The following is a 12503-nucleotide window of genomic DNA, read 5'->3' as shown; positions in this document are numbered from 1 at the left end:
ACTTTTTCAGCTCTGACCCGGTGCCTAGAAAGCATTTCTCCTTGCAAAGCCCCACACAGGAAAGACACAAAGACCTCAAAATACATTCATCCAGCTGATTTCAGGTTTTATGACACAGTGGTTTTCAAACTAGGTTAAGCATCATCTGGAGAGTGGGTTAAACAAAAAACAGATTCCTGGGCCTCACCCCTTGAGATTGTGATTGAAGGATGGGTGTGCAGATGTTACCTTCAGAAACTCTGCAGTGCCAGACACTGTGAAGACATGAGAACATGATCTCTCCAAGAAAGAGATCACAATCTAGTTGGAGGAGATCAACCTATGAAATTGCAGCCAAATGTGGCAAATCAGCTGATGGCAGCACACTGTGGGAGGAAAAGAAAGGGGACATAATCCAGCCCGGGGTGAAGGCTGACAGAGGGTAAAGCAGCTCTCGATAAGGAGGAGCTAGTTGGGTGGAAGGCGAGGGGCAGGGAGTGGGGGACAGACAGGCTGGGAGAAGGGGAGTAGGACTTTGCAGCAGAATGACTGAGGCAAGAAACAGCACGTGCTGTGCTTGATGCATAAGCAAGAGGCTACTTTTGAAGTGTATACTGTGGCCTTTTACGTAACTCCCACACATCACTAACAAATCCGACTCCTCTTCCTAGGAAGAATCCTTTATTTTCCGTTATTTATATTTTCTTCTCCCTATTTGTGATTTTTTGGCCAACTCCGCACTCTCCTTTGGAAAAGAACTTTGTGTAGGACTATATTTGAGAGGGAAAAAATGGAAGTAATGAAGGGTGTCAGAATTATATCTGAGATTTACAAGGGGCGAAGCACCACTTTGCAAACTCTATATAAATGTGAGTTATCATTATCCCAGCAGGAATATCCTCGTGGAGAAGCAGGAGGCATGCACCCATTCATGCATGCATTCACCCAGTTTATATCTACCGTGTGCATACTCTCCTCCAGCTTTACGCTAGATACCGTGGGTACAAAGATGAATAAGACACAGCCTCTACTTTTAAAGAACAACTTCTTTTTCTTCTTGGTCCTTTACTTTCTTAACATTTTTTTTCCATTTTGCAATGAGATTTAAAATACACTCACATAATGTTCTGTTGTCCCAAATCCCAAAGCCCTGTGTGGCCTGGTGCCCATCCCGCTCCCAAAGATGCTTCCAGTGGTACAGCTTAAGTTGTTCCTTGGAGACTGGTGCAATGCTCTTGGCAACCAAAAATAACTTGCTTTAATCCAGTATTTTAGGAATAACCAGTGGTATTGGGGAGGTCCATGGGTGATGTTCAGAATATTTAACCACCAGCTCAAGCTGAGTCCCAGAGGCCTCCAGCTGTCCTAGGATTAACCCTTTAGTTGCTGAATCATGGGGTACAGAGGAAGGGGCCTGGTTAGTGAGGTATTACTGGGGCCTCCAAGCAGGAGCTATGGACCACCCAATACAGAAGTCACCCAGCATTCAATAATAGGTACAGCTGTGCCAGTGAGTACCAGACAAATTTCAGTCCTGGGGAGATCCATAAAACTAACTGGTGTCCTTCATGAAGGAAGAATATAACCTCTTCTACATTCTCAATGGTCAAAAGTGCAGATCATAACAATATAATGAATTTCTCCACTGAGAAGTAGGACCAACTTTTCTGTACTTTCCTGATATAAAAGAGATAGAAAAAATAATCCTGACCTTTTGTTTCTTGATGATTAGAATTAAAAAATAATAATAATGGATAGCTTATTATTTTCACTTAAAAGAGTATGTGCCTGTTTCTGAACCCTTTTTGATACCTGTGTAGTGAAAAAAAAAAACCTTTTACTGTTAATTTTTTAATTGTTAATTGGAGGATTGGGGTTAACTGATGAAAAAAGAAGTAGAAGAGAAAATCCAATTTGTGGAAGCAAGAAGAGCAGAAAGGTGATACTACTGTTTATAGCAAATTCCCCTGACCCCGAAGAGAGAAGCAGAAATTTGGCTTGGGGAAATTAGAATGATGAAGAGTCTGGAATTAGGATGCTAAGAAAAATATCGAGTAAGTGGGTAATAAAAAAGAAGCGGATGATGGAAGTTATGAAGACCCCAGGCTGGAAGAAATTTGGAGAGGGGAAAATGGAATGATGAGGCACCAACATTAGTCAAAGATAAGAGGCAGAAGGAAAAAAAAAGGATTTGGAGGAGTTGAGGGGCAACTTTCACTTTCTCTCCAATTATAATTGCTTCAATAAACTTAAATTTTTTCAATACATTAAAAAATAAAGTAGACTTCTGGGTCAGGAATATAATGATCAGTCTTATCATTAGTATGTTCACTTTACTAAGTGCTTGTGATGTGCCAGGCACTGCTCTCAGTGCTCCACACTATTAATATGTTGAATCGTCAAAACAACCCTGAGATAGTATAACTTACCTCTATTTTACAGATGAGGAAACTGAGTCAGAGAGAGAGAGAGCACCTATCTTAAAGGGGTACAGTATGGATTTGAACCTAAGCAGTTGCTCTCTAAAGGCAGCATTCCACCACCAAGCTAAACAGAATAGCAAAGCAATCAAGGCAGGGAGTCCCAGGTCAGAAGACAGTTACAGCAGCTATAATTTACTGGGTGGTTATTATATGCCAGGCACTTCTACTAGAAGCTTTACATAGCTTATCAAACTTTATTTCATTCTCATTATAATCCTACGAAGTAGGTATTGCAATCCCTTCCCAACTCAAAGTTCCTGGAGCCCAAAACTTGAATACAGACACACACACACACACACACACACACACACACACACTTCCATGTACCTTTTTGGCAAGGTTGAAAAATTATGGTTCTGGTATAAAGTAACTATAAATCATTCTGATTTGGGATAATTAGAAAAAAAAGGAAGGAATCAGAGGCTGGGAAGAGAAAAGGGAGAAAAAGCAGAAGACAGAACAGAAGTAAAGGTTTGGGCAGAGAAACTTTAGAAGCAGTAAGGAAATGGAGGGAAAGTAAACCCAGGTCTTAGGACTAACTTCTGAGACTTTAAGAAAGAGGAGGCTGAGATGACAATTTGGGGAAAAGCTATGATAGAAGAACTATAAAACTCACTTATTTGGGGGAGGGAGGCGGTAAATGAATACCTATCTGCTACTTACTCCTAAATATTAAATAAAGGTTACCAACATTCTTTTCAATGCAAGCATACAAGTTACTCTTTATCTCTGGGACCATAAACAAGTTCTGGAAGAAGATGTAATTAAAGTAATAAAATCAGAGAAATTTTAAGTTGGAACACCAGTCTTAAGAAGAAAACATATTAAGCACAATAAGAAGGAATGAATTCATATCATATGCATCTTATTACAACTAAGAAGGAGAGAGCCTAAAGTAAGCAAGAAATAATAAGTGAAAATTGTTCAGCAATTTCTCATTAGGATGTGTGTGAAGAGCCTCTTGATAATCTAGTGTGCTGTCTTAATATTTTAGTACATATTAAAACATTTTATATGAGCTTTTACAAGTCAACTCATGACCTGGATTCTTCCAACTCTTGTTTTCTCATTATATCCTCAGTTCCTCGAGGGCAGGCATTCTCAGTCTAACCAACCCTCACAAGAAAACAAGGTTCTGTACTATTATTATTATTATTCCCACTGTATTTGTATTGATCAGGAAAACATCAGGGAAGTTAGATGACTTGTCCAAGGTCACTAAGATTCAAGCCAGATTTATCTGATTTCAGAGGCCATGCTCTTTCTCCCCAGTGGAACTACCTTTCGAAGCCCAGAGCAGCTGATAGGGTCGGGTCTGTCAGTGGATGAGGGAGAGGGGAGGCTGTGGAGCACCTCCAGTGTGAGGATGTTGTGGGAGACTTCTGGGAGGGCACAGCGACCCAGACCAGGGACTTGAGATGGGTAGGGGCTCCCCTGGCTGGGGAAGGTTATGGTAAGGAGGGCCTAGGTCGGTCCAGGGAAGCTTGTAAAAGATGCAGCAGAGGGTTGGTGAGGTAGGGAGGGCTCAGGCAGGGCATGGGCGGCGGGGGAGGGGTTCCACGGGTCCCGCGGAGCCGGGGAACCGACAGGGCAGGCGCGAGATGGTTTCCCCGCAGGCCGCGCCAGGAGCGCCGGTGCACGGCGGCCGGGCCTGGACCTCTGAGGCCGCCTCCTCGCTCACCCGGCGGCTTCTCGGGGCCCGGCCCTCCCGGTCCCCGCGGGGTCGTCCTCCTCCAGGGGCCCGTGGTCTCTCACCTGCCCGGTGGCCGCAGCGCCGCCCCTCCTCCTCCATATCGCAGCTCGGACCCCAGCTCCTCCCGCCGCCCGGGAGGATGCAGGGCTAGAGACATCATCGCCATCGCCGCCGCCTCCGCGCATCCCGGGAGCCGCGGCAAGCCGGGGCGCGGAGGCGCAGTCACGGAGACGCCGAGGGCGCCGCCCCCCACCCCCACGCCGGACACTCCGGCTCGGCGCCCCGCCTGCCCCCGCGCCCTCGACGACTCGCGGGCCTCCCGTTGCCCCGGGGCCCGACCGCTCCCGCCGCCCCGACCTCCGTCCTCCGCGCCGCGCGAGGTCTCAGGCGCGTCGTTTTGCCGCTCGGGCAGTGGCGGCTCCCCGAGGCTGTTACGAGCTGACATACCGAGGAAGAGGGGGAGCGGACTAGGTGGAGAGGAGGGCAAAGGTGGGGGCAACGACGGACACAGCGCGACCCATGGGGACCTTGACCCTTAGAGGGTGGAGACCGTGGACAGCGAGGCGTGGCCAGGCTTCACGTCGGTCTTGGCGGGATCTGGGGGCTTCCCAGGCTTCTGGTCGGCCCGCCACCCACCTCTCCCCATTCCTGGCGCTTCCTAGTCCGCCTTCCTAGCTCCACTCTACGCTGTAGCTAATACTTCTTCTCCTAGATTAAACTGGCGTTGTCGTCCAGTTTGGTACTTTGAGACACAGAATCTGTAAATCAAGTCATTGCAACAGACTTTAAATCAAACCAACTATAACGTAATTTTTTCTCCTCCCAGCTCTCTGAAAGTATTAATGAATTTATTGAGGGAACTCAGCAAAGGGCATAACTACTAGGAAACAAATGAAAAGAGCAAAGAAACTACCCATGCAAATGAAATAACCAAGCCAAGAAATCAGCGACGTTACTCAATGCTGTGTTCAATGTAAATCAACTTGAAAAGCAATGGTGCAATGTATGCAGCTAATTTTAGCAAGCAAGGACACAAAACAAAAAATTTACCAGCCTCTCATTCTAAAGTGCACAGTATGTCCAAAATAATGAACTCATAAAAGTGGGTTTTAGTCTCAAGAGTTAACAAGTAGCATTCCCAAGTATGTTTGTTACTCTGGGGACAAAAGAAAGCCAGTTAAACTCTTTACTACTTCAGTGTCCCAACCTGGGTAACTAGGATCTTACTACTTTTCTGACCTTCTCAGAGGGTACCACTTGGAAACACAGAGTGCTATTTGAGTGTTCTTTCCTTCACCGAGTGCCAGAAAACCAGAAAGTTCCATTTACGTGAAGTACTTAGGACACTGCTATTGAAACACCTATTTTGGCCAATAGTTCATCTTCTAAAACAGAACAGTTCAGCACCAACAAGTACCAAATAATTGGATTTACGCATATATTTTTCCCAGCCACCCCCACCACTCTGCTTTCATCAAGAGAAAATCAAGAGGGCTGGATAATTTATGAGGTAGATACCCAGTCCAGGTGTTGACTATGCTATCAGAATTCAGAAATAACTTCAAAAAAAAATTTCACAAGTTGTAAAGGATTCTAGAGAGCTAGAAGAGGAAATCTGGAACCATCCAAGTTCCAGAACTAGTAAGCACGATCAACAAGATGAAAGCTACTATGATCATGTCTACAAAACGTACCAGCAGTGTGTCAAATTGGAAAGAACACTGGTTTAGTAGTCACAAAATGGAAATCTACAAATAAACAAGCAGGGCTGACTCGAAGTATGTTAAGATATGATTAGGCTGTCAATTGGCAGGGAAACCAACATTCTAATACACACTATCATTGACAATGCAAATTGACACATGCACTTTGAGGAAAGAACATGAGAGCCATTAAAATGCTTAGATTCATGACCTAAAAATCTCACTCCTCGGAATTTATCCTAAGGAAATACCTGAATAAAAGAAACAAGTTTTAAGTATGAAGGGATGAAAATGTTCACTGCAGTGTGAGCTATAGTAGAGAAAACTGAAAACCTTGATGTTCAACAATGAGGGAATACCCAAAACAGTGACAGTAACAAGGCAAATGGCCCTTGGCCGCAAAAATAACTACAAAGTCTGTAGAAAGTTTTTTTCCAGTAAGACAAAATTCCTCACTGGTTTTCTCTGGCCCCATTACTAATCATTAACATTAAGAAAATAGGTAGGTAAAATTTCCTCCCAAATTTTGAAACACAATTTGCAAATTCTTTTTTAAAGGATTCATTCAGAAACTAAAGATTATTTATTGGCTCATACAACATTAAAGATACAGGCTTTCTCCTCCCCTTACTTCCTATCACTCCCCCACCACCACCCATCCCCACCTGAAACCTGCCTTAGCTCAGTCTTCCAGGCCCAATCAGCAGTGACTTCTAAACACTGGTCTGCCTACACACACCACCCCCCAAACCCATAACACTTGCGTTCCCTTAACACTGTTCCTGCTAGCGTTCTCCATTCTTTTGAATGCAAAATCCATTTAAGAATTTAGACAATAGTGGCCATTCATCCCTTTTCTCTCCCTCCTCCTTTTCATTCTTGAGGCCCCCGATAGAAAATTTAGGAATTAAATAATTCACAATATAACCAGTTAGGGTATCAAAGTAATAAGCAACTTCTAAGCCTGGTATCAGAATCACATTGGGCATGTGATTAAGGTGCCCCGCTTTTAGGCCTAGAGTGGGCCTTAGGAGTCGTCACCAGTGGTTCTCAATCCTGGCTGCACAACTGAAGCATTTACGGAGCTTTTAAAAGACTTTTAAAGCTTTTAAAAGACGTTGATGCCTGAGTCCCAACCACAGAAATTCTGACTGAGGAACACAGTGGGTGCCCAGTATCTTATATTTTTTAAATTCCCCACTTTAGGAACCTTGCCTATGGCAGTGTATGTTCATACAGCTTGGCTATGAAAAATTGAAGTGGTCAATACAACATAAAACCTCACTGCTCAAACTGTGGTTTCAGGACCAGGCATCAATATCATGAGCCGGGGGCATGAATTAAAATTCACATTCTAGGCCCATCAATTTGAGAATCAATCATTTAGACCAGTGTTGTCCAACAGAACTTTCTGTGATGATGAAAACATTCACCTGCCTATTTAACAGGGTAACCACTAGCCAAAAGTAGCTAATGAGAACTTGAAATGTGCCTATTGAGACTGAGGAATTTTTTATTTAATTTAAATGTAAATAGTCACACATGGCTATGACCTATTGTGCTGGACAGGTCTGATCTAGATAATTCACTCTGGTCGGAGGGCATGAATTTACGGATCCAGATCTATGAATGCAAAAGGAATCCATGAGGGTCACTGGCTACAGAACTGTCTTCTCCTTGTAATGAAGACAAAAGCCAGGTGTTAAAAACAATCCATTTATTGGGTTTTAAACTAGTTACACAATTGGAATAATCAGTTTGGCACTACACTATACAGGGATTACGCCTGTGTATGCTGACACTTAAATACTGTACCAGGACCTCTGCTGTGCTTAGGTCTGTATCGAGTCATTCAGCAAGTAGATACTAAAAAATATACCGTAGTGTTCCTTTAAGGAAGACTGTACAGGGCGGGCTGCAAGATGACATTCACCAACTTGTGAATTACTTGAACCTAGAAGATACCTTGAGTTCTATAAACTGGTCATAGGCAAACATGTGGTGTTCGCATTTAGAGATGCGCACAAAAAGTTACATAAAAGTTCAGACATTCTAACGATAAATAAACTCAAAAAACCCACACCTCAGCTTTTGTAACATGAAAAGATAAAGAAAATAATTTTAAAACACAAAAAAAATGGCATTCAATTGGTACAAAAGCCAAAAAAATCACTATAATAAAGAGCTATATGTGTATCTTTACAAATTAATTACACAATGGTGTTGTGTAAGAGGTTGCATCTGTACAAAGTCTTGCCAATGCTATCTCTACAGTTTATACAGTCTTTTACATCTATGTAACACTTATTAAACAAGTCAAATAAATATTAAGACTTATTAGTCTCAACGATTCTGCAGGCAAAAAAAAAGAAAAAAAAGGAAAAGGAAAAAAATTAAAAAGAGAAAAAAAATTACAGAATTTCCACAAACACAGCAGACTTCCATTAGTCAAGTGTAACAGTTTTCAAAGAGGGTCAAACAACATTTGCAAAGAATACAGGTAAAAATCAACCAGTCAGGGTTTTTATTGTTGTTGCTGTTTATTTGCAAAATCACACATTGTATACATATATATCAATCAAAAATTTATTCACCAAACCCCTAGTTTTTCAGCAACTGCTCTTCTATTCAGCACCAAAAACTCCAGTCTGTGGGAAACACGTGGACACAGACTTCACTTCTGTGTCTTGGTCGAGCAATCCATCAAGTCCTTGGCTGGGTTCAAGACTTGCCCTCTTTTCCTTCCCTCTTCATGGCTCTCCAGACCCAAGCCTCTCAAGGCTTCAGATTTATGGCCCACAGGCCTACTACCATCTAAACCCACGGCCATTTGGAAAGAATTCAAAATAATTTGAGATGAATGAAATGACAGGATCTGTTATTACAGATGGGCCTTCTCCATTCCAAGTAAACTGTTACGTAATGAGTTCCTAGACTCTGTCTGGTCTTGGATGCCATGATCATACTGGGTAATTATCTCTAGTCTGAGACATTATGGCTTTGTCTGATGCCTCAAAGAAAAAGTGATTAATATTCCGGAAATACTTCTGGACAAGTTAGGAAATCAAATGGCAGCTGAGAACCTGTGGAACGCAGACTAATGAGACCAAACACAGAAACCACCAAAATGATGAGAGCTCAACAGAGGCAGGGTTTTAAAACCTGCAGAAAGCCACCACAGATGGTACCTGAGGATCTGGAATTTTTGATGAAAAGAGCTCGAAGTGAGGACTACTCATCTGTATCAAGGAGGAAAAAAATTTCAGTTAGACAACAGGACATCCAACTCTAAGAGCCCAGTAAATGAAATCTTCATTCATCCTATCTCAGTAGAAAGGTTTCTGGGTCCTCCCTCTTTAATACAGAATGGATGATATATACTTAAGAATCCAGATGAAATGTTTTCACAACTGTAGAACCTAGAATCCCTACGACAACCCAAAATGGCCAGGCCCCACTCAGGAGGCAATTAAGAGTAAAATCTCTTTTCTTTTATCTAACCATAAGCCCACTCATGTATATAGGCCCAAAAGCAGTCACATCAATTCTCTGCTTAATACCTAAAGCAGAGAAGAAAGGATAAAATGCTCTGGGAACTTAACTTCCACTGGCCATAGTAAAAGTCATGAAAGAAAAAACTTAGGAATACCCGCTTCTCAGTTATCAAACCAATGACATTTGAGGATGTCAGACTTCTTTAAACTTTGCTGCCTCACCTTTCTATGCATAATAGCAGGGTGACACGAGGAGATCGGTGAGAACAAGCAGCTGGTCATCAGTGAATTGCTGTTTGTGTTCTTGCCAGTTGTCATGGTGCGTCCTTCGGAAATTGGATAAGGTCTTTTTTACAGTCATCTGTAGAGTAGGCAACCCACATACATTTTATTTTAACCTCGCCAGGGTTATATTTAGGATACCTTTAGCTAAATAACAATCCTTCTAGACTTCAGATCTTACACTTCACCAAGAGCTACAAAACCAATAAACCAATCTTACGTCAAAGAGCCACCAAGCTTACTTCTTTAGAATTAGTACTAGCTGCAATTCAGGACAAGCGACCAGAACTCGTACCACATTATTAAACCAGTTTCAATATATACTTACATCTATTTATCAAAGTGAAAAGAACAAGGTCATTGGTCTTCCAAGTTGTTTAATGTAGGAACACAGGTGTTCACTAAATAATACCATCACATTTTCCTGTTTAATATGAGCTCCCAGTTATATACTTCCTAGATATAAAATGCTAGTGAAATAGAAGCATAAAATTTATTCTGACAACACTGACAACATCTTACTTCCACTGGACTTGGAGGGACAGAAGCTATGGTAATTTCCTTGTTACCAAAATATCTCAAATATACAGGCAGCAGGGTCTCTGCAAGATTTTAATAATTATTGATGAGTAACTTGGATCTGGCAGAGGTAGGAGTAGTAGCTTTATCAAAGCAGAAGATCCAGAGTATAGAGATTAGTATAAATGGTTTCTTACAAAATATCACTGATAATATATGTGCAAAGAAACTAACAAGGGAGAATTTTACCTCAATAGGCTGAGGATCATTCAGGTGTGCACTGAGATTCATAAGGAGCTGGGGCATCCAGGTGGGAACATCGTAAGGACTAGAAAGAACACATGCACCAAGTCCCAGCACCCCAGCATGGCGTTTGACCAACTCTGCAAAGAAAACAGCAATATATGTGCAAATATTTACAGGACTCTATTGCACTTGCTACAGTGAAATAAATTAGTTTTCGATCATACTAGTTGTTTCCAATGTTTGAATTTCTGCATTTAAAAATGACTCTGTATGCACACATATCAAAAACATGATTTTAAGGCTAAACTAAAAACATCCTATAGCCATCCCTCAATGACAGCATAATTATATTTAGGTCCAGAAATGTGTCATGTATTTGGTAAAACTAACATAGTAATGGCTTTTTCTGAGCAATTCATATCATACGTGAAAGTGCAATCCCTGATCCTAAAAAAATCGCCAGTCAAAATTAGATCCCACTTTTCTGGATGTGACCACCTCCTACAGACTGCATCAATTCATTAGGTAAACACACCGTGAATGTGAAATGTCTGTATTCCGCAAAACAGAACTGCTATGTGTCTGTATTCTACAGGGCCTCTATTCTTCCTTTTTAGTGACAGAAGTTACATTAAAGTGCTTTCAAATTCTCATTGTTTTTTAATAAAGATGTGTGCATGTATGTGTTTGTAAGTCTATTATATGTGTATACATGAAACGCCGTGGATAGGGAGTTGAAATTAAGAAAAAAGGGAATTTGGAGTAGTTATAAACAATGCCATTTGGTTATAACAAAAACCTAAAACTACTTTGGTACTTCATTATTGAAAACACAGTTTTCAAGCAAAAAAACTAGAATATATACTGGTATTTTATTGGAAATTGCTATTAGGTAATAGCAAAAATCAAAACCCTGGTAGACACAGAGAACAGACTTGTGGTTGCGGGGCAGAGGGGTAGGCGGGAAGGACTGGGAGTGTGGGGTCAGCAGAGGCAAACTATTAAATACAAGATGGATAAACAGCAAGGTCCTACCGTAGAGCACAGGGAACTATACTCTGTACCCTGTGACAAACCAGAATGGGAAAGAACATGAAAAAGAATGTATACATGTATAACAGTCACTATGCCGTACAGAAATTAACACAACACTGTAAATCAACTATACTTCAATGAAATTAAAAACAAAATTAAAACCTTGCTATAATCAGTACTTAAGAGCTTCATATTCCAAGCATTTTCTGCAAATTCAGTCAGCTTCCCACTTACTAATAGTCTATGTTTTCCATTCTTGTGACTATTTGTAGATAACAGTGGCAAGATCGGATGCTTCTTTGCAATCACATTTAAATTTCTCTTTAAACATGACACAGTCATCAGATCTCATTCTCTTGTTTACCTTCATGCTCAATTAGAGTGGAAGCTCCTGTAGAATAATGAGTGCTCTCACCCTCTATCAAACGCCTAAGGAAGTAATGATTTTCCTCTCTCCAAATGAAAGCAAGGCTTGTTTTGTTTACTTATTTTTTTTCTCTTAGTACATTTACATATAAGTTATAAATTCTAAAAACAAATATTTTAGATCCTCCAAAATAATTCTGGATACCTCTCTTTATAAAGAGATTTCAGGTGGGTGGGTACAGGCTTGATTTACTACAATAGTTGTATGCAGCCATGTACACATTCTTTTGTACCTCTCTCAATTTCAGCTTTTACACCCCAGGCCTTGCCTTCTATATGCAAAGCTTCTCAAAAGCAGGGTCAGCTATTCCCGGTACCTAGCATAGACCTAGGCACATACAAGCATTCGATAAATATTTGTTGAGTTAAGCCTGGTTAATTCCCAAAAGGTGTTTTCCATCAGTCTTGTTACCTGCAGAAGGAATCGTATTCGGATCTCCTACAAAACCAGGGTCTCGTTTCCTTTTCTTCGGTAGTTTTGTTTTGCAAAGTTGCTCAAAATGAATCTGCATAGGACTGTCCATGGTAAGGAAGTTACACTGTAACAGACCACTTAAGGTGGTAGCAGCCATTTCTCGAACCTATAGAAGACAATCACTTCCATTAGAGCCAAGATCCTAAGCCTGGGGAGGTGAAGAGAGTG

General features: G+C 41.4%; 2 protein-coding genes across 3 annotated transcripts in view; both read right to left on the bottom strand.

Annotated features, from left to right (window-relative positions):
- Positions 1 to 4383, bottom strand: part of ASB3 (ankyrin repeat and SOCS box containing 3) — a 155092-nt gene extending 150709 nt beyond the window's left edge. The window contains exon 1 of one of the 2 annotated variants that reach the window (XM_049695965.1): positions 4218 to 4383. In XM_049695965.1, the coding sequence (XP_049551922.1) occupies positions 4218 to 4340 (123 nt within the window). In that variant the 5' untranslated portion in view covers positions 4341 to 4383. The remainder of the gene's footprint in view (positions 1 to 4217) is intronic. The other variant, XM_049695964.1, reaches the window with a different exon arrangement.
- Positions 4384 to 8379: 3996 nt separating this feature from the next.
- Positions 8380 to 12503, bottom strand: part of PSME4 (proteasome activator subunit 4) — a 100685-nt gene continuing 96561 nt past the window's right edge. Inside the window, exons 44-47 of the mRNA XM_004286518.4 lie at positions 12273 to 12441; positions 10403 to 10536; positions 9575 to 9713; positions 8380 to 9097 (exon numbers count right to left, since the gene is read on the bottom strand). Of these exons, the coding sequence (XP_004286566.1) occupies positions 9579 to 9713; positions 10403 to 10536; positions 12273 to 12441 (438 nt within the window). The 3' untranslated portion in view covers positions 8380 to 9097; positions 9575 to 9578. The remainder of the gene's footprint in view (positions 9098 to 9574; positions 9714 to 10402; positions 10537 to 12272; positions 12442 to 12503) is intronic.

The sequence above is a fragment of the Orcinus orca genome, chromosome 13 (genome assembly GCF_937001465.1).
Source record: "Orcinus orca chromosome 13, mOrcOrc1.1, whole genome shotgun sequence".
Lineage (NCBI taxonomy): Eukaryota > Metazoa > Chordata > Mammalia > Artiodactyla > Delphinidae > Orcinus > Orcinus orca.
The sequence above is the reverse complement of the archived record's forward strand: the minus strand, read 5'-3'. Positions and strand labels throughout refer to the sequence as shown.